The sequence below is a fragment of the Balearica regulorum genome, chromosome 1, assembly GCF_011004875.1.
Source record: "Balearica regulorum gibbericeps isolate bBalReg1 chromosome 1, bBalReg1.pri, whole genome shotgun sequence".
Classification (NCBI taxonomy): Eukaryota; Metazoa; Chordata; class Aves; order Gruiformes; family Gruidae; genus Balearica; species Balearica regulorum.
In genome coordinates, this window is record NC_046184.1 from 187,247,924 (window position 1) to 187,274,032 (window position 26,109).

The 26,109-nt window shown below is 36.5% G+C and overlaps 1 protein-coding gene across 5 annotated transcripts in view; it reads left to right on the forward strand.

The window, feature by feature from the left end:
- The window catches only part of LRCH1 (leucine rich repeats and calponin homology domain containing 1), a 132,401-nt gene that overhangs the window by 79,005 nt on the left and 27,287 nt on the right, over nt 1–26,109 (forward strand). For 2 of the 5 annotated variants that reach the window (XR_012833305.1, XM_075741831.1), the window contains exons 8-16: nt 1,667–1,772; nt 2,801–2,913; nt 6,347–6,411; nt 7,459–7,545; nt 10,298–10,387; nt 10,498–10,534; nt 11,210–11,323; nt 13,494–13,541; nt 14,751–14,823. Coding sequence is in view for 1 of the 5 variants with exons in the window: in XM_075741831.1 (XP_075597946.1) it covers nt 1,667–1,772; nt 2,801–2,913; nt 6,347–6,411; nt 7,459–7,545; nt 10,298–10,387; nt 10,498–10,534; nt 11,210–11,323; nt 13,494–13,541; nt 14,751–14,823 (733 nt within the window). In the remaining 4 variants the exon portion in view is untranslated. The remainder of the gene's footprint in view (nt 1–1,666; nt 1,773–2,800; nt 2,914–6,346; nt 6,412–7,458; nt 7,546–10,297; nt 10,388–10,497; nt 10,535–11,209; nt 11,324–13,493; nt 13,542–14,750; nt 14,824–26,109) is intronic. The other 3 variants (XR_012833302.1, XR_012833303.1, XR_012833304.1) reach the window with 3 other exon arrangements.

Sequence of the window (26,109 nt, forward strand, 5' to 3'; positions counted from 1 at the left end):
GAGACCATTTCCTCTCATCCTATCACTTGTTCCTTGGGAGAAGAGACCAACACCCACCTTGCTACAACCTCCTTTGAGGCAGTTGTAGAGAGTCAGAAGGTCTCCCCTCAGCCTCCTTTTCTCCAGGCTAAACAACCCCAGTTCCCTCAGCCATTCCTCATCAGACTTGTGCTCCAGACCCTTCACCAGCTTCACTGCCCTTCTCTGGACATGCTCCAGCACCTCAATGTCCTTCTTGTAGTGAGGGGCCCAAAACTGAACACAGTACTCAAGGTGCGACCTCACCAGTGCCGAGTACAGGGGCACGATCACTTCCCTAGTCCTGCTGGCCACGCTAGTTTGTGATACAAGCCAGGATGCTGTTGGCCTTCTTGGCCACCCGGGCACCCTGCTGGCTCATATTCAGCCGGCTGTCGACCAACACCCCCAGGTCCTTTTCTGCCAGGCAGCTTTCCAGCCACTCTTCCCAAAGCCTGTAGCAGGGGGTTGTTATGACCAAGTGCAGGACCCAGCAGTGAACCTTGTTGAACCTCATACAGCTGGCCTTGGCCCATCATTCCAGCATGTTCAGACCCCTCTGTAGAGCCTTCTTGCCCTCCAGCAGATCAACACGCCCTCTCACCTTGGTGATGTCTGCAAACATACTGAGGGTGCACTCGATTCCCTCATGCAGATCATTGATAGAGATATTAGAGAGACCTGGCCCCAGTACTGAGCCCTGGGGAACACCACTTGTGACTGGCCACCAACTGGAATTTAACTGCATTCACCACAACTCTTTGGGCCTGGCCATCCAGCCAGTTTTTTACCCAGAGAAGAGCATGCCTGTCCAAGCCATGAGCAGCCAGTTTCTCCAGGAGAATGCTGTGGGACAAGGTGTCAAAGGCTTACTATTTTTTTCTGTAGTTCACCTGTGGGGAGAACATTATCAGGTCCTGCTGTGAGCAGGTTGCTGCCAGTCCTACAGAATAGCAGGGCCCTAGTGGCATGGGACAGAAGTGAAGGCTAGAGTGTCAGTGCTTCTTTGTGTAGCCACGATCTGTTAAGTCGTACAGAAGATAAGCTTGTAGATAAAAGTAATGTGTCTTAGTGTACCAGTTAATACAGCTGAAAAAAATAGATGAGCTTTTAAGCCAATGAGGAAAAACTAGTGTACTTGAGAGAGTTTATAGGGTTTTTTTTCAGCTCCACCAGTTAATCTAATAAAAGATACTGCCTGGGCCTAGAAAGCTCATCTTATTGTAGGCATTAAATTAACAAGCCACATGGTAATGCAGGGGAGAAGAGTCTTGGAGGGAAAGAAAAAAGGACTGTGATATGAGGCTCAGTTTTTCTACAGACTTTGGTGGCTACAAGGAGTCCCTATTTTCAGCTGTTCCAGGAAGGCACGTAGAGAGCAGCACAGTGCAATGGTGTCACTGCAGGGAGAGGACTAGAGCAGTGAGCAAGATAGGAAAAGACAACAGATGAATTTTGCTGCTTGGTAAGCCTCCCGTGAGGATGTATTCAGCATGACTACAGCTTTCTACAGCAGGATTTGGTCATATTAGATGCTCTGGTATCCTTTCCCATATTAGTTTGCCACTCTTTAGCGAGCACTCTTTGTAATACATACATTTTTATCAGTCTTGGTTTGAGCTGAAACAAGTGTTTCTCTTCTTCTTAGCCATCTGATGAAGATACTATCAGCTTTAATGTTCCAATGTCGGACATCGTAGAAGAAGATCAGGTTGTAAAGGAAGATTCAGGTCACCATGTTAACTCAAGAAAAGGTTGGAATGTAAAAGAAGTGAAAGTTAAATATGAGGAAATTCTATCAATTGTGTATAAGACTAAATTCAATTTGCAAAAATCACAGCCCAACAAGCATCAGTCTTTTACAAAAGCAGAGTCCATTTCTGTAGTTGGACTTAATGCATATGTAAAGCTTTATTATTCAGAGGTAACATTTCCACTGGAAAGAAATAAATCTGTTCAGATTTTGAGAGAAGGTGTAATTTTATCTAAATTTTATTAAAGTAACTTACATTTTTCTAAATTATATATACATACTGATAAACAATGTTTCTCCAAGGTCTGCACATACTAATGATAAGTGGCGGGATGAACTCAGTGAGTTGCATATGGAAGCCACATAAATAGATCAGCCTTTCCCCAGTGTTACATACCCGATGAAATGAACTTGAGATACTCATCAGAATTTAGTAGAATACTAAGTGACATAGTAAAAGCATTACATCCTACCTGCAGTGTTTATTAGCAGACTGGAGAGGGTAAGTTATAGGACCAGACCACTTCAGGCAGAGGAGAAAATTATTACTGCCTCATACTCCTGGAAGCAGTGTACGTAAGCAAGAGATTGGCATAGGCTCTGAAGGCTCTGAATCATTTGGTGTGAGTTTGAGTGTTTGTTATAGTATAAGAACTCTGAAGTTGCATTAAATTACAAGTCACTGGCTGAGACATCTGAATGTCCTAAAATATTCTCTAGCTCTCCAACTGTTCTCGTGCTGGTACTGGCAAGACATACTTGGTGTAGTTCAAAACTGACTCCATCAATGCCTGTTGTGATGCCTCTGATCTCCAGCTGTATGAGCCCAGGGTTTTGATTTATTACAACTTCAAAATGAATTGGCATCACTCATTAAAATGCAAAAGTCTTAACTTGTTTGAAGTTTTTAATATGCTTTGAAGTTAAACTTTGGTTTTGAGCTCTATAATTTAATACACTTATGTTGAGTGACAAGTGTTGAGCTGAACCAGAAATCATTCCTCTGTCTTTTTTTATTGTTGTTATTAGTGGAATTCCATCAGGGATCTTCTCACTTGATTGTCAATGATAAGTCAAGAGAAACAGGAAACCAGTTTGATGAATCGGATACCCTTACTACTGAATTTATGAGTTACATTAAGGTGAGTTTGTGACAGTTTTAATTTGGGGGGAAATATCTTCGCTACTTTTGTTAGTATAGAGCAAACAGGAATGACAAACTGCAGACATTGTAATGAATAAGAGACTGCAATTGATATTCATTGTCATAAAAGATACAGAAAGCAAAAATAAGCAGATAAGTTTAAAGTGATTATCAGTAATCTAGGAGGTCAATTTACACATAACTCTCTTCCTAGTATGTGTGAGAGTTATTCTTTAACTATGTTTAAAGCTTTAAGAAAAAATAGCAAGTGCATTCTGTACGATTTGCTTTATATTTTGAATTGAGCAATTTTTGCACTTGTTACATTAGTAAAATGCAAGATGACTTTCAGTGTTAACTGTGATGGTTAAAGTTATGAAATAATGTTACAGTATTAAAATAAATTTTCTTAAATGTTTTAAAATTATAGTAGAAATTGAGAGATCTGTAAAGACGAATGATATCAAATCTAAAATAAAATCTATTACTCTAGGAACCTACCTTTTACAAGATTTGGCAACTTCCTTTCTTGATAGATTTTGGGATTATACCCTGACTCTGTTATGAACTTTGTAGATGCTGTAGCTGATAGGAAAGTACATTTGAATAATTGTGTATATGTAATGAAGTATGTAAGAAAACACAGGTTATCCACAATACGAAAGTTTGAGATTATACCCATCAGTCTTTTTTGTATGTAAAGGTCTGGGTACCGTTTTAGTTTCCATTAGATGTTCATTACTGAACGCTGGTGCTCTGGATTGCTGGTTACACATCATAGGTAGTTGCTTAATCTATGTGAAAGTATTAATCTTGTCTTTCTGTCATGATAATGAGTACTTGCTTATCAGTCATGTGGTATCTTCCTGGCATGTGGCTTCTTGTTGGGGAACTGTCAAACATGCTTTCTTTTTGAACTCTTTTTCATAACGAATGATCTTTTAAAAATTGTACTGTTGTGCCTTTTTGTCTAGTTTAAGTTGTATTTTCCCCATTCGTATTGTCATTTACTGATTTTTTTCTATTTATGGTGTTAGGTTTAGTGGAATATGTCTAGACATACGTGTTTTGAGAAAGCTGCAATAGAATCCATAGAAATGTACTATGAATCATTAGTGATTGCTGTTGTGTGGTAACTCATGAAATTCACTTGCTTTATTATATAGCAAGAACTGCCTGATGGATCTATAAATTAAATGTAGCTAGGTAGACTGAGGATTTTTTGCAAGATTCTAGAGAAATTTTGAGCAAGTGTGTTTGGGGTTTTTTCTGTGAAAATTTATTTGCTGGATACTTTTGCTAGATCCTTTGTAATGCAAAGATATTTGAGAAATAATAGTATTTTGTAGCATTTCTGTGGACGTGATGTCTCCTCTTGACTTAGAGGCCAAAAGAGATTATCTGGTATGGATATTTTTAGACTAATTTTCTCCTTCTGTGGAGATTCTTAAGTGGTGTGAAGAGACACTGTGTTTTGTTACTTACAAATGTGAATTCAGTAGTGTTGATTGTTAGGAAGAGTTATTTATAGTTGGTGGATGTTTAGGACACTACAGGTTATCTTATAGTGGCTTGTTCTTTTGTGACTTCTATGCTAAAAAAAGATTGAGGGATGGTTTTTTTAGACAGTTAAAATGTTACCATTAGTAGTATTTTTAAATAGTTAATATGTTAACACATGATTGTAGATTTCCTGCATACAAATTTTCAGCAAGTGCACACGTTTGAGGTGAATAAACTAGGTAAAAGGGGATAGAATACTTTCATGCTCCCCTGACAAAGGGGTACACGCATCTGAAGCTGACTGTGCATTATATTATGTATATACTTTGTATTTTCTTTCCTTGTTCTTCTCACTTCATCATCTTGATTTTCAGCAGTGTACCATTTGAAGACTCTTCGGTTGGGAATGTCCTCTATCATAATAAGACAATATTATCTGAAATAGTGTGTTGCAGACAGTGGTTCAGGAAATACAGGTTACTTTATTGAATTTCAGTATAAGAATATTGCTAGAGTGAGCAATTTACTTTCTTTTAATTTTGATATCATCTTTACATTATGGCAGTTGAGATCAGCAGCTGTTGACTTGAACAGGTAGTACATGCATTTTATTCTGAGGATTTTGAACTCAGGGCATTTTCCTCCTTGTGTGCATTTCTGAGTCTGTGCGGTTTTTGGGTTATATTTAGTCATGTACTAGAATGCCTTTTGGGACAGCGGGCGTCTTCTAAAATTGAAATTCTGGTTAACCAAACCATATATAAAATCAGTACAACTTGCAGTGCAAGAGGAGCTTAGACTTGGAGGAGTTTGTAATTTTTCAAATGTTAGTCCTAATTTTTATGAATTTATCGTATCTATACAATTTTGCCCCAAGACTGAGAATCACCTTCCAGTATAACGGCTGCATTTTTGTCATCTTATGATGTGTGCCCTTCTTACAGGAAAAATCACATGCTCATTCCTGTAAGGAGAAAAAAGAATGTCTTTATTCATTCTGCTGGGGAATGGGCCATCTTTGGGGAATGTTAGAGAAACTGGTACAGTCTTCAGTGACACATCTGGCAGAGTTGGATGGTGTTTATTGGTACAGTGTGATGCGACTGATGTGCCAAACGCATGACACAAAAGAGGATAAGCCTCTCTGTTTTCTGCTGTTCATTCTCTATTAGCACAAATGCACGTTCATTCAGAAAGCTTCTGTCTTTACTGGCAACTGAACTATTTCAGTGTTCCTGCCTATCTGAGATGAAAGAGAAAAGAAAATTGCAAAGCACCAAATGGAGGCATAAAAGAAAGTCAAGTTTTCTCATAAGTAGCACTTCATAGTTATAGGTAGGACAGTGGGGGCTCTAAATCTATGCCTGTGCCGAACCCAAAATAACCAGCTGACTGATATGAATTGTTGCACGTGGTTTTTGTTCTGATTCGTTTAAAAAAAATATTCAGAGCTGTTAAAATTGTTGAGTAGAAATCCTGTTAATAATTATGGATAAAGTATGTAATTGCCACTGTTTGCATATTTGGAATTTCCTTACTATGTAAACAAATCTGACTGTGGGAGGAGAGCAAGTAAGAGGAGAGTTAGGGTCGTGCTTAATTGAAGCATTGTTTGCATACACTAGAAAGGCACAACTGAAATCTGGGACATAGAATAAAGAATTCTCATGCTGCTTGGCTTTCTTCTTACAGTTAAAGGAGGGTAAGGTCTGTTGTGACCTCAATAAAATCTGAACAGTGAGTAGAAGATCTTGTAATCAGTATCTTAAAAGGGGGTAGAGTGAGGAGTGGAACAGAAGTGTTGGATTGCTTTGACTGGCCACCCTAAACTGTTACATAAATTAGGTCAGAGCTGAGTCTGAAAGCAAAATTTATCTGCCTACTTAATTGCAAAGTTCAGTTCTCAATATCGCTTTGTCTGCTTGCAGAGCAGAGCAGAGTGTGATGAATTATTGAGAATAGAAGAGGACACACAATGGCAGACGGATGAAATGTAAGTATTTTTTATGAATCTATAAGTAATTAGCTGTGTCATTTCATTAGATTGACCAGAATTGGCATTTCCATATCAGTTAATAATTCTGTAGCCTTGGAGGCATGACAGAGGCACAGCCTTGCACTTTGTGTGTGCTTAATATTTTACACATTATTGCAGAATAGAGTGGATGTTGTATTACAACTAATGATACGTATGCACCAATAATGCTGTAATATTTTTACCTATGAGGAGTGCAAGCTTTTTAATTAGGTATTTTGATGTTTAGTCTGTTAATGGCATTGGTAAAAAAGGATCTTTGTAAGATCTAAATTTAATGTACATTTTAAAAATGTAATTTAATTGGAAAAAAATCCCTCAGTCTTTTTTCTTCTTTTGTTATAATTTTAACCCTGAAGCAATCATTAATTCATAGACATTAATTCAGGAGCAGAGCAAGTGAACATCAGTAGCTGAGGAGAGTGCATAAGAAAGGAGGATTTAGCATGTCTGTACTGTAAAGTTGTCACTCTTCAGAATAGTGGAGTCATACAGGATTTAAGAACAAAAACTGAAGGAAGGGAAGAATAGGTACTTTGTAAAAGAGCCTTGTAAAAGGCAAAAGTAACCGGTGATTGTGTTTCTAAACCCCAAAAACAATTACAAATGTTGAAAAGCAAAAGAAAGCATGCCGGTCCATTAAAAGACTCACTGTATTTAGTACTTGTGTTAATGTATGTGATGAGTGCAGTTAATAGATAAATTTTCAATTTTAGAAGTCAGTCTGTTTAATTGAATCCTAAAAGTTTTAGTTCATCACATTTGTTTATGTATGTTTGTATTAGACCTGGGGGCCTTTGTTAAGGACCAAGTGCTGGAGAATTTTTTCAGAAGAAACCCTTTCCATAAATCCAGCACGTACTACTGTGCACAGAGGCTGTTTTTTCCCCTCTATAGTGTTTGCATGCCAGTTGGAAGATATAGTTCACAAATTGAAATTCAGACTCCCCTTGATAATTGCTGTTGTACATCTGTTTTTTTGAATGCTTTTGTTTTCTGTTATAGAATAAGTTTATCAGAAGAGCAAACTATTGATATAGCAATGATAGAACAACTAAGAGAAGCAGTAGATTTATTACAGGATCCCAACAGGTATGCTTACAATAGCTGATGTGCTAATGTAAAGTATAAAAAATTTTTCTGAATGACTTTAGAGTTCTTTTTTAACCGATAATTGAAAGGTCTCTGGAGTTACAAAGTGCTTTGTTAGCATATTGATGTTTTTCAGGAGGCACTTAGATAGTTAAGAAGGAAACTTGCATTTTTCTCTCAGTATCTAGACAAGATTGCCAGTAAATTAAGAAGGATTTCAGGTTTAAAAGAAACCTAAATTTAGAGGTGGAGACACCTCTTAACCATTCATTTCATGTACATTACTGTCATTTTCTGAAGTTTTGTCTAGGACAGTCACATTTCTTCTAGGGACTATAAACTCTACTTATTAATGCTTGGTGTATTTTGTGGGGATTGGAGAAGGTCTTCTGGCTCAGCTTCATCCCACCTCAATGGAGCACATAAAGGAGGTGCCTGAATTAGTAGTGGAGCTTCTGTAGTGTCCCTATGAAATCAAAAGGAGGAAGAGGCAGCTAAAGAAAGTGATTTAGATTTCCCCTGACTACAGAAGGCAAGGTTTTATAATTTAGGTGCCTGTTGTCAGTGGCTAAAGTCAGGTGGAATGACTCCAGATCTCTGAATAAACAAAGGAATAAATATTTAAAAGAAAAATAAATGCTTGTCCTACTGAAAAGGACCGACGAGAGTGGTGTAGGTAGTTCTGTCCAGATGCTTGCTATTGCTTTTCTTTGTGTAATCACCTTCAGAAATTGATTAAGTTCATTTCAAAACTATTTAACTCATTTTTCATTACTTCTATGACGTAGCTGGTCTAGAGCTTAATTTCTCTGAAAACTAGAAACTTCCTTGTCACTTCCAGCCTAAAGTATCCTTGTTTCTCCTTCCTTCCTTGGCCAGTTCACCAAGCTGTTTGTTCTGGCAACTACACTGTTCTTTAGTTTAAATGCCTATTCTGATACTGCTTTTTCACCTAGAAGGCCTCTGTACTTTTAGGACAGAAATTCACTCCTGTTAGTATTTCCAGAGAGACAATTACGTGGCTTTATTTTTGAATCGTATAAAGAATACTTGAATTCTTGAATCATATATTAAATACTTGAATCACAAGTATTTTTGGTTAATAAAAAGTCATACAAATTAGTAAAGCTTTTTAGTTCCTGTTATTTCTGTGACGCTTATTACTTTAGGGGAGAAGTGTTGCAATTAAAAAAGGAAAAAAGTCTGGTTTGGGAAAAAAGCGACATTAAAAAAATTTCAGTTGCTGGCCTTATAACTTTTTTAATTTTGGGTTTTGTCAAATATTGCCCCAATATTTCCTACATATTTAGTTTTTCTCATTAAATTAAAAAGGGCAATAAAATACAGAAAATTAATCTGTTTCTCCATGCATATTCAGATGTGCTTTTATTAGTAACACTATATTAAATTGGAAATGTGGCTTTTAAAAATAGCTAATCATATCATGCATGTCGTTTTTACTTTTTTTATGTAGTGTTGTGGGGGGTTTTTTTGTGGCTGCACTTTCTTTTTCTAACCTTAAAATATGAATTTTTATTTCTGATTTACTGAGCGCTATATTAGCTTTTCAATGTATGTCTCCTGTATGTTAACATAGAGACTTGCCCCGCAAGATACGCCTGGGTGCTTAATACTTGCCAAATGGTGCTGCAGACTTCCAATCCTTTGGGCCATGGGTTTCTCATCATTACTTTTATAATTACTGGATTACAAAGCAGTTTGTTGTATACTTGCATTATATAAAGCAGTGTGAGAAAATGTTGGTTTTCATACTGAATAGTTTTTGTGTCTTTGTCCAGATCCACAAAGGAATGTAAATGCTTCCATTGCTCCTTAGTTTAAGATGTACAAAAGCCTTCATGTGCTTTTAATTTAAACCTAGATCATGTCAAAAATTATAACTTTCCCCAAAGAGGTTTCCTTTGTGCATCAGTGTAACTCAAATCACCTAGTCAGAATGACCTAGTTGAAATAACTATAGCCAGAATTATCCTTATCTCATGCTGAAGGCCATTTAGGAGTTAGAAGGAGAAGCTACTGTAGACACTGAACCAGCAGGTGATGCTGACATGCCTGGCATGCACTCACTAGAGTTCAGCGTAGAGCGTATCAATTGGAGCTATTTTTGTCAACGGATGTGGCTATTAACCTTGTAAAATGCTTGTCCAGTTACTGTTGCCCAGTGTTCTGCAGAGTTTCCAATGTGCATACCCTGTGTGCACATAAGCAGCATTTCAGTTCTGGACAGGAAAAAGATGTCAGACTCAACCTTTTTCAGTATTTTCAGATTCCTATATTCTCTTTCCTATATTCACTGCTTGCTTTCAGATCATTGTCTGTTGTGAACTTACTGTTGCACTGCTTTATTTTCATCCACTTTAATTTAAATTTGAAGATCTAACCAGAGCTGTGGCTTCTGTTTGAACACAGGGTGCTAGAAGTTGGATACAGAAATCTGTAATCTTCTAGATAATGACATGGTCGTTGGTAGTAAACAGGTCCTTTTGTTTTGATACAAGCCATTGCTCAGGGTGACATTTTGCAGAGGGAAGAAAGCATTAACGTTGCTTTGACTGAACTGGTGATAGTGAAGCATCAGGAGGCGTTTCAAAAAGTTAAGAGATAACGCTGAGCAGATTAGAACCATGATTATAAAAGTATTTCATATATCCATTTCTTTTAAATTAAATATGGAACAGAATGATTACCAAACCTATACCCCAGTGCAATGTTTTTATTTCAAACCTTGCAGATTAAGCATGGATATTTCAGAGAGCAGTGGTGTGAATCTGTGTCCCATGGAACCAGCAACAGCTTTAGAATTTCAGGAGTCTACAGTAAAGTGTGTTTATCTACCTTTTTTAGAAAACAATAATGCATTTGTTAGATTCATCATATTCAAGTTTCTACACAATGAATTACATATTTACATTTGTTTATCTTTATACATAGCAGTCAAATGCAGATGGAGACGTCTTCCCTTGGTCAGGTACGTTAAGGAGTGTATTGTTAAAAAATACTTGGGGGGTGGAGGGCGACAGGAGAGGAGCCAACAATTTCATCATTAATTAATCTACCAAGTAGGGAAGGGAAAATTTAGTAGGTTGGAAGACAAAACTAATCCTTTAATATTTTTATGGAATTGTATTTATATGTGTATATATAAAATTTTTCTGGGTTTATCGGTTACTTTTTCATCTTATTTTTCCCCACCCTGTGTGCGGCTTTCATGTATGCTGGTTCATAGTTAAGCTATGCATATTCCTCTACTATCCCACCTCCCCTATCTCCCTGTTCTGGTGTAGCAAAAGAGTACATTCATTAAGAATAATCAAAAAATATTTTGTAGGCTAACAATGTTTTTCCAGGCCACTGTCACTATAGTTACAGAGCCTATATAAAGTATGGTATGTGGTTTTATAGTGTGATATATGCTGCTTATTATTTGATCTGTATCCTGACCGGTGAACTGGTATTCTTTATGATGTATTATGTTTAGATTTACATTATCTGCTTGTTAGCATTGGAACTGCAAACATATAGTATCTGCTTATGTTCACTTTTCATCAAAGTATTTGTAAGAAATACTTCTGAGGTAATGTTATGCAAAAAAAAGATATAGTTCTATTTCCAGTGATAGTCTAAAGAGTTATTTATCTTACAGAGAGAAAATGCTGAAGAGGAACTAGAATTCCAGAGGAGGAGGGAGTTGATTATGGAGAAAGCAAAGCCTGAAGTGAGAACTTGTGAGCAGGGTGAAAAATGGTTATTGAGTCAGGTATGGAGGTGTCTAGATGCAATAAGTGTGGAAATGTTTGGAATAGATCATTGCATTCTGTCAGTTTGTGTGTGGAGATAATATTGGGTCTAGGTCATTGAGTTTGGGTTTGTTTTGGGTTTTTTTGCCTTAGCATGAATCTCAAGGTTTGGCTGTAAATAGGAAGTTGATTGAGCTATCTCTTGGGGGAGAAAACTGATATAATGAAATTAATAAAAGTCTTTTATTCCAGTAAACGCTATAGTAGCTGCAATGGTTGCATTCCCCTGGAAAAAATGTCACCTCAAAATCAGATCTTCAATAAAATGAAACACCTGGTTCCTCTTTCCCCTCACCCCAAATACTTTCGTAGTTATATAAGCTGCTAAGATTTTGTTAACAGCAGTATTTTTAATGTGCTGAATATTACAAACAGACTGTTTACAGGTTGAGATGACAATTTTAAAGTTTCAAAAATATTTTAAGTTTTGTGTACATTGCAATGATCCAGAAATTAAGAACTATGAAAAAAATCTAATTTAAATATTTAGTGCATATGTTATTACTTCAGAACTTGTTTGTATAGGGATTTTTGTGACTGCTCTTGCAAGAAGATTCTGAGAAAAAAATTACATAATGTTCTGTCTACATTAGTAGTACCTGAATACGGTCTATCTTATCCAGACATAGATTGCAGCTGGTTTATCCTGGTGCTTTTCAAATATTCTTGAGTATGATCATCATTACCGTCAAATATTCCTTTGATATGCTTGTGACTTTTAGTCTTAATTTTGTCTTTGTTTTTTCTTTAAAATATCAAATTCAGAAACATTGAGTTGGTTCATCTCTTTTGTTACATTGTTGTATGTTGGGGTTATTGCAGTTTATTTGGAACAGTTCTTATTACATTGCTGAGATTAACAGATAAGGCTAATTCACTGTCAAAATGTGTGTGGTCTCTGTATTGCGATGAACTGTTTAACAAGGACACTGCTGAATTTACTCTTAAGAACCTTTTAAAAAGAAGAAATAAATCTTCCTGAACACTTGTTGGACTGTGTATGCAGGTGAAAGCACAAGGCACGTTCCATGAAATGGTAACATATCTTGCAAGAGCAAATTTTTAATCATGCTACATTCTGTGTAGTACAGTAAGCACTTGTGTTACTACTCTTAATTCAATATTAATATTATTTACTAAATAATTAGTAAATTATTACTAAATTAATTCAATTTAGTATAAATTCAAAATTCTGACTAGTGACCTGCATCCTGTGAAAGAGATTAGACCTGCAACATAGGCATAACTAGTAGGTCTGTCACAAGAACATAGTCCCTGAGCACAGGAGCGCTCAAGCATGCAAGTCCCCAGGTAGAACTGCCTGGGATCAGATGAGTAAGATTTCTTTCTGTTTATTCTACGTAATAAAGTGGTTGAGGTAATATTATGAAAGATGTCTAAAGCTGAGGAATTTTTTTAAGCTTGAGAAGTAGCCAAGAAAGGTCATGAAGCAAAATGGGTGTGTAATCTTCCTTCCCATCTTGCTAACCTTTGGAAAGCTCTGTGACTGTTGGGACCAAGTGTTCCAAGTGCCGTCTTTTATTTTTGTTTCCATTTTTGGCCATAAGGAAATGATTTTTGAATTGAGTTATAATTTGTTTTTAATTATGCCAGCTGTGTTTCTGCAGCATTATGACTGATGCAGGATTAATGATTGTATTTAGTATTTATTAATGTGGCTTACATGTTTCTAGCTTAACTAAAGCAGAAGTGGTAACAAAAAGTATGTTATATTGCAATTATAAAATGAATTGCTTATGGAATACTCTTCAAATCTATATTAAAAATCTGTATTCACCTATTAAACTCTTGGCAATGGTTTAATTACAAAATTGGATACTGCATTTGAACGAACAAACATTAAAATCTTATAAATGCAGTTATAATCACTTAGGATTGAAACTAAAAAATGAATGACAAATCTGTGCAAATGATTTCCACAAGTTTTTTTAAAATGTTGTTCAACTAGCCATAAAAGTATTTATTATTCATGAAAATGAATTGTTTCAGTGAAAAAAAGAATTAAGTATTAATGTGTATCTGAGTATCATGAGTAAAATATCCTGTTGTAGTGCATCAGTAATATAGTTGCTGAAATGATCTGTTTTTTTTCCCTTTCCAAACACGCAGAATGATCTAATTGTTTGGAATACAAGTGGGCAAACCTCTCACAATGAGGTAAGATGCTAGTGCCATTTGTTTCTGTCTCATTTGTTCTATATGAATGGTTCATATACTAAATGAAACACGTAATAGAATATCACAGAAAATATGACTGAGCTCATCAGTAATGGGTATGTGGTTTATTTGATGTGGTTTAGTCTTGTTGTCTTAGAGGATTTACTAGGGTATAAAAATATACTTTCTGATAAGCTTGTTTCTGAGTTCCGTAGTTTGGTATAACACATTGTATTTATTTTTTTTACATTTTGTTCTTTCTGCCACATTTTCTTTTTTGACTCTTCCTTGTTCCACAACAGGTTCTGTTGATTTCAGTGCAATTTCTTTTTGCACAGTTGTGTCATGTCCTTGTGATTAGTTTTCAGAGGAATCTGATTTTATTGATCCTATTGTTTTCACACTGTGAATCTCAGCAGAAGGTTAAAAAGGGAAACTGTAGGGAGTTCCTTATGGAGATTTTCTGTGCAGAAACAGGGCTTCTCCCTCTACATTGCACCATGTAAAGCACCTTCAAATTTATGAGCACCCAGCCACCTTCCACCAGTCCTGGTGATGGGACTCCCATAGTTCCTGGTTCCCCAAGGAATCACTTTTTAAATAGGATTCCCATTATGGATTTTGGTTATAGGACTTTTTCTATGTTACCATTGGTGGTATGATGGTAATACCTCACCTTCTCCTGTATGCTGCTAGTCCATTCTTCCTGCTGCAACTGTTGGCCTAGTGCAGGGTCAAGGGCAGTCCTGCTCTGAGGTGTATGCTTAACTTCCTCTTTTCTGCTTTTTAGGCAGAAACTTGGTGTTGCATGGAGAATACCATGCAGAATGGTAATTAATTCCATGAAAGAAATAAACTATCTAAGACAAAACATGTCTTTTCTTTGTTTTTCTAAATGTACTATGCCACAAAAATGTATGTTTGATGGAAGCAAGTGATTACGTGGGAGAAACCTGAGAAATAACTGAGCTTCCTTATACCTTGGGGGAATATCCTGCAGTCTTTGGTCAGAAACTTGTCTTTTCCAGAAAAGGAATAGGACGGAATAAAAAAGGGAGATTATCATAGGTTTGAGGCTATATTGTGATCAGGTTATGGTGAGGTAGTTGTAGCGTGCAAATATTGTAACTTTTGCATTTTATACAGTCAGTTATGCTGAGATATTCTGGATGTTACTCTTACTTAGATTTATCTTCTTGAATTACACAGAACAAGGATAAAAGTCCGACAGTGTCTCCTACTACAAACACCACAATCCCTTTTGGCCTGAAGCCACGATCAGGTAATGTGGGAAAGAAAATTAACCAGTTTGTGTGTACTTTTTATTTTTACATCTGTGTTTATTAATACATGTCTGTATTTTTTTCCCTTAAGAAGGCAGTGATGAAACATTTTCTGTACAACAGTTAGAAGACAGTTAGAACACTTTATAGGTTTGAATCAAGATTGAATTTGTAACAAGTATGTATTTGGTACATTATACATGGATCAGTTTTCATCTCTTACTAATAAATTCTTTTATAAAATAATACATATGTACTTTTCAAAAATATGGGCGTATGTATATAAATACACATATTTTATATGTATATGCATATATATCATCTGTGCTGACATACTGATTGAAGTATGATTTTTGCTCAACTGGTATGTAGTTTAGATTTTGTTGAATAATATATGTGGGTAATTTGGCTTGTTTGGACAATGCTTATGCATTGCTCTGAAAATTGCTCATTGCAGTGAGTCTTTCAGTAGTTATGCTTGTGTAAGGATCAAGCGTTACAGGAAGATTGGATGTTTACTTCAGACAGCAGCTGAGTTTAATGAATTTGCAATGCATTAAATCTGCATAACTGTCAATCTTTTATCAAGCAACAGTTTGTGTATTAAATAAAAGCAACCCAAAAAACCCTTATAGATGTATTTGAGGGCTTGAATAACAGCTTCCCTTAAAAACAGGATGAGCCACAGGATTAAACTCAGGTTTTATCTTCTCTGTGCTGAGGTAGTGAATATTAAGTCATCTCACATCACCTCTAAAGAATAACTGCAGGTTTTACAGTATATTTCAGTGTCATAAGACTGTAATTCTGGTTTCTTGCATTCACCACAAATGCTTTTAATCAAATGCTGGTAAACCACTACAAGCTTGTAGTTTCCATAACAAAATATCTTGGCAATAATGGCAGCAGTTTCACATTTGAATGTTTAAGAAATTGTACCCATAGATTTGTTGTTTGTTTTTTTTTAAAAAAAAAAAAGGGTTTAAAAAGCAAAGAAAATGGTGTGGAACCACCCTTCTTTCCTGTAAAGGATATTTTAAATTTCTCATGTAGTTACGATATACAGTTTGACATATCTGTTCAGTTGCATTTCTCAGTTTTTTCGGACTGTTAAATTCTGGCTGTATACTTGTATGTCCCTGATACTTTAGAGATGTTGTTATTTATCTATATATTTAAAGTATGGGTTAAATGATGAGCAAATGCATCCTTCAGGATTTGGAAAAAAATAAAACATTGACTAATTTTGCACAGACCAGTGGTAACATTATAACAACACCGTTAGGGGAAAGCCAGGTGAGGGCAAACGGGCCCATGCCGTGTTGCTGCTTTCACAGGATGTAGCCTGTGTTCTGCTGAGCTGCCAGTGAATTCTGCTGCCAGGAACTGGAAGCAGCATTGTGGGAGACAAGACAAGACCGTGACTCCTTGTACAAGTGCTACTTTAACATGCATTTCCAGATCTTGGTATATCAGTATGCCAAGATGTCCTATACTTAATGACTGTAATTGATCAGGGCAAAATAGGCTAGGGAATCTTTTTTTAGAGGATTTCTAGAAAGCCTAGATTGCAATGGTTGCAGTCCTTTGCAACAAATCCTACCATGATGGAAGTCCAGATGTGCACAACTCCTACAGTTCTTCCTCTGTCTATATTGCTGTTGTGTATAGCATTATTAAATACCAAAGTCAGTTGGTTATAATCTGTTGATTTTCTGCACTGTAGCAATTCAAATTCATATATTTGAATTGCTTTGAGTATGCCGATACTACAGTGACTTCTCGTCACAGCTATGGGTTGCGGAAAACTTGATAATATGAATTTATTTTCGTTTCTATATCATACACTATGGTCACCAACCTAGAGCCATCACTGCACAGTCTTTCACCTCATCACATCCAGTTTCAGTCATGTTATCTTAAATTTATACCGTGGTAAGGCAGGGGAATTTGGCAGCAGTAAAACTTTAGGTCCAGCTTCAGATAAAAAGACTGTATATTAGCTCTGTAGCACAATGTAACAAAATGAAACCTTGCAAAGAAGTAGTGAAGCTGCATATTGTTTCCTCTCCTACTCCTACCCTAGAACACTACTAAAAGTAGTATTAAAATTTCTTTTGCTAACATATATACTGAAAGTACTGGCATATTTGCAAATCCTGCATGTTTTTCCTGTTAAAGCTGGTTAGCTTGCCATGACTCTAGTTTCTTCACTGTATTTCCTTTAAAACTTTGTGCAAGTTTTGTGAGTTGGAACCATCCTATCACAGTCTGAATTTCTGCTGGTTAATTATATACTGCTTTATTGCCCTAAAGCTGAACTAGTGTAGGGGTCTAGCAATTCTATGGTCCAGGAAAGTTTTTTCAGGTCAGTTTGTAGTTTATTTTAATAGCTTTTTTCATTTAAATTCTTCATGGCCTTAGGGGAAACCTTAAAACTCGTTGGAAATGAGTTTTAGCTATTTAATTTCATTAGAGCTTACACTTGAGTTATTTCTGTAAATCTTCTAAATCTGAGTGCAAGATTAAAAGAACATTCAGATGTTCTAACTAAAATGTGTATATTGTGCTCTGTGGAACACAGTGGCAAATAGTCAGTGAAAATATATGCAACCATACCTCTTCTGAAATTGGAGAGTTTATTTTCACTGTGTTTATTTTCATCTATTTTAAATGAATGCTGCTTTCTATTTGACTTCCCCCCCACCACCACCACCCTTCGTTTCATAATGATTTATGTCTCTTGGAAAGATGAAAGTAAACTGTTCTAGACTTCTGGTAAGGATTCCAGTTTTTTGAAGTACACACACAAATGGAAGTGCTTCCAGAGGATAAACCACAGTGGTGTAAACTTATGTGTTAGTACATACTGATATGTGTTCAGGACTGAAGGCATTTTTATTTTTTGCTTCAAAGCTAGGCAAAACATTGGGAAAACTATCTGATGACTGACATGGTACCCAAAGAAAATGTTTTGAAAGGTAATGGATGCATTTTGACTTCTTGATAGATTATTTTCAAGGGTCAGATGTTTACATAGAAGGTAAAACCAGGATTTTTAAAATTTTTTCAGTATTTCCTCCTGTATTTTAAGTACTTTCATACAGTATGGGCTTCTCAAATTTGCATTAATTTTGAAAACCTGAAAAAAATTACAATCATGACAAGTTTTCTTCAAACCATAGTTTTGCTCTTGGGAAGTGCTTTGGCTCTCTGAAAAGCAATCACTCAAAATAGTTAAAAATTTAAACTCTTTGTGCTTGATTAATGAATTGATTATAATGTTCAGAGTGCTGCTAACTGTTGAAACTGAGTGTTGCAAAGTTCTTGCCACGGTATCTTTAATATGCCAGACCTTGAAGCCTGAACATCTGCTAATACATCTTGCAGTACTCAAGAATATTTTTTGGTTTTGTTCTGTGCCATTTTGAGGCCACTGTGTTTCATAGTTTCTGCTCAACAAAGTGACAGCAACACAGACAAACAAAAAAATTTGTACCTTCAGAGGCTAAAAGAAGCGCTGACAAAACTCGGAATCACAAAGCAGTTGGTACTGTGAAGTGAAAAATTGTTCCATTGCAACTGTTTCCTTAGCATAATCTTGCTTGTGAATCCAGTGTCTTATTTTGATAACTTGTAGAGGATATGAAGCACAATGTTAGTGTTTGTGGACGTGCTTGCCTCACTGTCTTTCAAGCTTGTTGGAATGCAGAATGATCATTAGAGCTTGACAGGGTTTTTTCTTTCTTTTGAGTGCTAGTTACTGTTTTTCTAATCTCTGGATAGTTATTTCTTCCATTTGTTTTGTTCCCTAACTGCATTATTTGTGTACTTTGGAAAATAATGAGAATTCTAATTGCCAGCATAATTACAGACTGTTTATCCTTTGCCATAAATCTATATTCTGTTACCTGGTGTTGACTGCTCAGAGTTTAAGTTGTGCTGACTCTGAGGTTCAGCTGATCTGGTGCCCCAATAGGCAGAAACAGTAAACTGGCTTTGGGAAAAGGCATGCCTGAAGAGAACGGGCTTTTGAACAGTTGAGTATGAAGAGAAGTTAAGGTGAAGTTTTATACAACACTGGCTGAATTATCATCAGGTTAATACAGATTCCAGAATTGTGGGAAGGAGAAAGTCTATGTGATTAAGTTCCTTATGATTATTAATTTGGAATGGTATAAAATAGGGACATTCTGTGCTTACTGAAACTTTATCTTGGACTTTCTTCTAATATTAAATGGTTTTAGCAGCTTTTTGATCTACACAGTAATTTTAAATTGATTTAGATTTATGGTCTAGCATTTAGAGTAGAGGTAGTTTATAATCTTCAGTTTAGTTTGAGGAGCATGAATGTTGCTTGTGTGTGGGATTCAGTAGATAAAACATGGAAATGTATGTTGGAAGTATATGTAGCAAATGAGTGAGTTCGTAATTTTTGTGGCAGAAATGGTAAGGAACATTGTGATCAGATACAGGAAAAACTCATTAAGGAGTGACATCATTGTGAAGGCCAGAGAAGGAGAGAGAGGAATTCTGTGACAGAAAATAGGAAAGTAGTGGGAAGCTTTGAAAGGATGGATGACGTGCTGAAGATACGCAGGCAGGAGATATTTAAAGGATGTCAGTGTCCAGTTCTGAATCACTGTAGAATGGAGCTTTGAGGAAAGCTTGGGTGGAAATCCTTGCCACAATCCAGACAGGAGACAGAAGTGCAGAGTAGATATGGTGGGGACAGAATAAAAATTTCCCTGAAGGATTTGAGGAACAAATAAGAGGTGTTGTCATGACTAGTTGAAGGAGAGAAGGCAGAATGGGTAGAGAATAGGACTGTATTGCTGTACAAGTTTAGCTCCATAGTGAGTTGATGAGTGGTCATGAATTGTAGGCATGACATGCTTTTACACTCATCTGGTGGACAGTCTTCAGCCTCTGTTGCAGCTTCTATGGAAATCTGTGTTTTTGCATGCTTTAGGGAGCCCAGTTGGATCATTACTGATGTGTTTGTTACAAGACTGTCTACAGTGCAGATTTTCCAAGGCTTGTGCAAATTGAGGATCACCCTTCAGAGGTATTGTATCTCTGTTCTTGTCCCTGGGAAGTCTGTAAAAGTTGTGGAGGTCAGAACTTTCCTAGGGTGGTGGGCCCATTGTAGGTTTAGACTTACTGCTGGAGGAGTCAGGAAGAAATAACAGTAGTGCTGCATGTACTATTAAGTGAATTAAAACAAAAGGAAAACATCGGTAGTACATGCACTTACTGAACATATTTCAACAGAATGAGAATCCAAGGGATAATGTAGTTGCTACTTATCAAAATCAGCCAGGATGTTGTAATGTACTAATACTTTCATATAGATGTGTAAATTTTCTTTGTCTTTTGGGGAGGAAGTGTTCTTATTACATAGTTACAAAAAATAGCAAAATTCTTGTTATTGGAACTTTTCATTGCTGGAACTTTTCATTGCTGAAACTTCACAGCTGATATATTCACCTTCTGAGTCAAGGTTTGTCAGGGTATAATGTAAAATCTATGGGTACTTTTTCTTAAAACTTGGTTGTAAACAAGTTGTGTGAAGTGCTATGGTTACAATGATCTTGCTGAGCTTAACAGCCTTAACTGCACATATAATGTATGATTTGCAAGTACTAACATGTAACTTTTCGTTCTTTTTATTCTGCACCATCTTTCATTCTTTTCTCAAAAATTACGCATTTTGTATTAATCACCTTTGAATTACATCTTTGTCATTACCATATAATCCTAATGCCATATATGAAATACTGCTGCCCCCTTTTATCCCCCCTCTGGTCCTTATACCACCATGGTTGGACTGGCTATCACTCCCCTCCAGCAGACCCATCCCTCAGTCTTCCTCCTATCTCCTTCAACACACTTACACAGGCACAAACATGGGACAACTTTAGCTACAGTATCCCATCTGAAGGAGACAGTGACAATGGTAGGTGTACCATATATAATTTACTTAATTTTGTGTTTTCAGAAACCTGAATATATGGCAAATGCCCCATGGGGCTAAGGATGAAAGACAGTACTCTTGAGGGGATACTTACAAGACTAAATACCTCAGAGGATGCACATTAATGTACTGTAGAAAAGTAAAGGAATGAAGAGCGTCACTATTTTCAAGTTGGCAAAACAACTTTTCCCATGATATCCACACCAAGAACTATTTCCAATATAGGTTTATTTACTTGCTTTACTTTCAAGGGTTTATAAAAGTTGTACTCAAACAGCAGTTAATGTGGCTACTGTCTTTTGTGCGTGGGTTTTTTTTTTTATAGATACTGACTGTTAATAAAAGTATCTTGCTCCCATCTGCAGTTATTGATGCAGTGCATAACTAACTAAATTAGAAGAGGAATCCATCAAGAAACTTACCTGAAACAATCAGCTAAGCAAAAATAGTGATTTCTATCCAACAGAAACTGTTAGTAGGCTGTCAAATTTCTCTGTGTGTAGTGAAGGTCAGGTACATAAGTGGATGTTGTTACTGCTTCTTTTGTTGTGTTTTTCTTGAAGGTGTTATTGTCATAGTACATTGAGTCTTGGCATTAATATGCAAAGCTGGCCATGTTTGGGCTATCAGAGTCACGTACTGCCTTAAATGTCAGACAGAAGAAACAGAACCTAGACAATTAAACCGTTTATAACTATTTGATAGGCAGATGTATTTTTTTTTAAAGTAGGACCGTTGTTCTTGCCCTGAATTAGAAGGGTGTTTAGGTACTGAAAGGCAATGAAACTGTGAAAAGCATCACATTGAAACCAAGACCACAAATCTTGAATGATAAATGCCAACATTTAGTTGACAACACCTGCATTCTTAGTTCAGTTCATTACTTGACAATGCTTGCTATTGCCACAGTGTTCTTAATTATAAAACCATAGAAGAGAGCGTATATAAGGAATCAGCTCCATAAAGGAAATTAGTATGGAATATAAGAATTGTGATAACGGTAAGTTGAAAAACTAAATTTAGTTCATGATGGTATGAAACTAACTTGACGTTTCACTGATGAATATTCTAGTAGAGAAAAGGGAAAGCTAGAGGTACTTCTAGCAGTGCAAAATTTGGTCTATGTGCATCTAGATTTGTTAGTGTTTTACTCTTCTAAATGAAAGGAGCAGTATGGACTAGCATGTGCTTGTGCATTTGGAACAGATAGGTGTCTCATGTCATTCAAATCTTAAGCCAAATGCAAATACTAGCATTTATTACCTTGGGCTGTTCCAACAGAAAACTGCTTTTACAACTATTTTTTAATCAGGACTGTTGCCTTTCTGTTTAGAGTGTGTTATCTAAGGTGTATCTTCCTATGGTAGGAAATAAAATGGACCAGAGACCGTTCTCTGGCACTGAGGTTAGGTGGCACAACTTGATTCAAATCCATACCTGAGCACTCTCCAGAACAGGATGCCTGCATTTAAGCTGCCTTTGGGGAATGTCCTTTGCCTGTGCTATTCCTCGAGCTATAGCAAGATACTGTGTAGAAGTGGGTTTGCACAGACCAAAACTGTACCAGGAAGCCACTACATTAACAGTATTGATGTGTGCAGGCCAGTGCTGAGGATCCATGCACCAGCCCTGTGTAGGTTGCTAGTAGAGGTGTAGCCTTTGATAGAGAAATGCCATGCATGAATGTAGTACGTTAATACTTCCTATCATCTTTAATGTAACTATCTGGCAACAGCTTTGTAATAGAGGAGGCTAAGTCCAGAATTTCTGGGAGGTCCTGAGGCTTGGAACAGACAGGTCTCCCAAGACCATTGTGAAGGCTTTGGTTTAGTAAATGACTCTGTGTAATAACTCCACTGTTACTTAAATTTGGATTGAGTAAATTAATCAAAGAGAAATCTAACTATAAACTTTTAGCCTGACTTCATCCCTCCCTGTCATTAGTCCAACTTTCTTTTTGTCTGTTACTTCTAGAGTCAGGTTAAATAATTTTGTTGTTTACCTGAAGGATAATGTTGTCAAACCAAGTACTCGGGACACTGAATTCCTTGATATGCTAAAAACAGTGCACCTATGTGCATTGTAACTCAGTACAAAAATGAAAATTTTCACAAGGAAGTTTGTCCTTGAATGTGGTATGTCAAATACATATTGTGTTATTAGCTGTTACACAGTTAACTTGAGACTTGTACAAAATACTTTTTCAAAAAATTATTGGAGCAAGCATTACATAATAACCTTGGTTGACCATGGGTTCAGAAAGCATAAATTGGCTATTGGACAGAGTTAAAAATAGACCTTCAGGTCTGTGTGAGGTACGAGCTCCCCTTGCTGGAAAATGTGTGTAATGCAGAGTAGCAAGCAATACTCAGGACTCCGAAATCTTCCTGTGTTAGAACATTTTTCTTTAAATTCAATATATAACTAAAATTTTTATAACTAGTGCTTTTGAGTGTGTGTATGGGGTTTGTTTTGTTTCTTTAATCAATTAAACTTATTTAGAAACTTTTAATCATAGTTTCCCACTGCCTTGAGATTAGCCTGCCTTTTTCCTCATGGTGGAATGTACGTCTCATGAATAGCCTTGATTAAGTAATGTTATTTACTTTTCATTATCAGACATTTGTAGTCTGAAATAAGAAGAAAGTAGATCTTGGGACATTCATATTGACTTAGCGAAGGCCTAAACAAAGATAGATGTGGCCAAGCTGAATGAAGTCCATGATAATACTCTGATACATAATACTTGGAAAATTGAACATAAATATGAACTAATGCTTTTGTAGAGAATCTTTTGAAATGTTGCTGCTGCTAATAAAGCTACAGTTGGCATTTAGATGCCATTTAAATATGGTATGGTAAATATGGCTCTTCAAGCATGGTATTGTTATCTAGGTATTTCATCTGTGAGAGGCAGCAAAGCTCAATTATTAGAGTTGTACAATGAACTATTTCTAAAATTAAAATCTTAAAAATTGCAACTACAGTTTTTAATGAATGTGATAAGAGATTTTAATTTCACCTCTTTAAAATTTAGGACCAGTCAATAAATTGTTCTAGAATTACTAATGCAGAAATTATAATTCAGTACAATTCTGGTGTTTAATACAAGTTCTGGGTAAGAGTTCCTGCACTTTGAAAACTTGGGAGTTGGGGTTTTTTGTTGTTGTTGTAGCCATCATAAACTATATGATTTAGTATGTGATATGAGGAGGGCTACAAAGATGATCAGAGGGCTGGAGCACCTCTTCTATGAAGACAGACTGAAAGAGTTGAGGTTACTCAGCCTGGAGAAGAGAAGGCTCCAGGGAGACCTTACAGCAGCCTTCCAGTACCCGAAGGGACCTACAGGAAAGCTGGAGAGGGACTGTTTACAAGGGCATGTAGTGATAGGACAAGGGGTAATGGCCTTAAGGTGAAAGATGGTAGATATAGATTAGACATTAGGAAGACATTCTTCACTGTGAGGGTGGTGAGGCACTGGAACAGGTTGCCCAGAGAGGTTGTGGCTACCCCCTCCCTGGAAGTGTTCAAGGCCAGGTTCGATGAGGCTTTGGGCAACGTGGTCTAGTGGAGGGTGTCCCTGCCCATGGCAGGGGGGTTGGAACTAGATGATCTTTGAGGTCCCTTCCAACACAAACCATTCTGTGATTCTATGATTTATTAAATAACATCTCAGATAGTCTCAATTGTTTAATTTTTACCATATATAAGTGCTTTCGTCAGAAATTTACCAATGTATTGATTAGTTTAAAATTATCTAAGCTGGTAGATAATGCTTTTGAAATGGTACAGTTAAATCAGGTGTATGGATTGTTATACTTCATAACAACAGTAGTTAACAGCTCTTAACAGCCTTTGTATGTTTGGGTGATGTGGAGTCATTGTTATATACACTCCTCACAACAAAATATTAAGCAGCATATAACTGTTGATACACTGTGCTTTGGAAATAGAGTTCTCTTCTGAGGTTGCAGTTTGCCTTCTACAAAGGTTGAATGACAGTGCAACTGTGGACCTATTGCATCTGAAGGCATGGATGTGCTAGTCTCACCTTATGTATGGGAGTTTAGCACAGTGAATGTTCTTTATGATTTGCGCACCTGTGTGTAGATCCTTCTAAATGGTGACACTGGTGAAGCTATGTAGTCCACATGGAGAAGGGAACTGAGCTGCAGGTGGTATCTGTAGTTCTGTTCTGCACATTCTCTCTGGGACACTCTCCCAGTGGGATTTCTGATGATGTTAAAAAGGATAAAGCTTACTAACATAAAACCGTAATACTTAGGTGTTCTTTTTAAAAGCAGTTTTGTTTAACAAATAGCCTTTAATATGACAATTCCTAAAATTACTGATTTAACAGTAGTGTAGCAAACTTTAATTGCCTGTGAAAAGTTAAAACGATGACTGTGTGAGTCAAGTAGTGGAAGGAAGCAAGTTTAGTAGCTGGCCATAGTTTTTTCTATCTTAATGCCTCATATAAGTAACCTAGGGATATGCAAGGAGTTTGTTGCCTTAAGCTTCCTTTTTTAGTAAATAAGGGAAAGAACTACTGCCTGTTGGCTGAACTGCATTAGGTGGTGTCTGTCCATCCCTTTGGCTAGAGAAGTAGCTTAGATGATTAATTTTGTTACTTAACCAACCTGCATACAGTTTGGTGAGATTCCTCATGACTAGACTTGTCTGAGATTTCAAAGTATTTCTCATACAGAAACTTTGTCTTGTTTATCTGAGCCCTAGATGTCAGAGGGTACAATTTTGTATGTTGACGCTGAACTGATTTGGGGGCTTTGTTAAACAGTTTACTTTTGGTCAGAATGTAGATGAAATTTCCTTATACCACGAGTACAGTTTTTTAATTTGTTAGATATTTTGAGGACTGATTTTTAAAATTCAGTCTGTTACCCAGATCACAACCTAAATAAAATGACCGACTTATCACAATTTTTAGTGGAACATCAGAATTACTGTGATTATACCCATGTGTACCTTTTCTTACAGTCAACAATAATTCATCATTTTTTCACTCCTCTAGTAGACGCTATTGGCAATTCATACACTTCCAATTATCTGGTCTGCCTTTTAGGAAACAAAAGACTCCTCTCTTCTATCCTGCTACTTACTGACCTGGAAATTATCCTCCCTTTAATAGCCTTAAATTAACAAAATTGAGACTGAGCAGTAGCTGTATGTAAAAACTGAGATTTTGTACTTTCCACCCAATTAATTGGTACTTAGGGTGTCATATTGCATCAGGAGGAGAGAGGTGGGATTTTCCGTAACAATCAAGTTGGCCTGTCATTTGAGT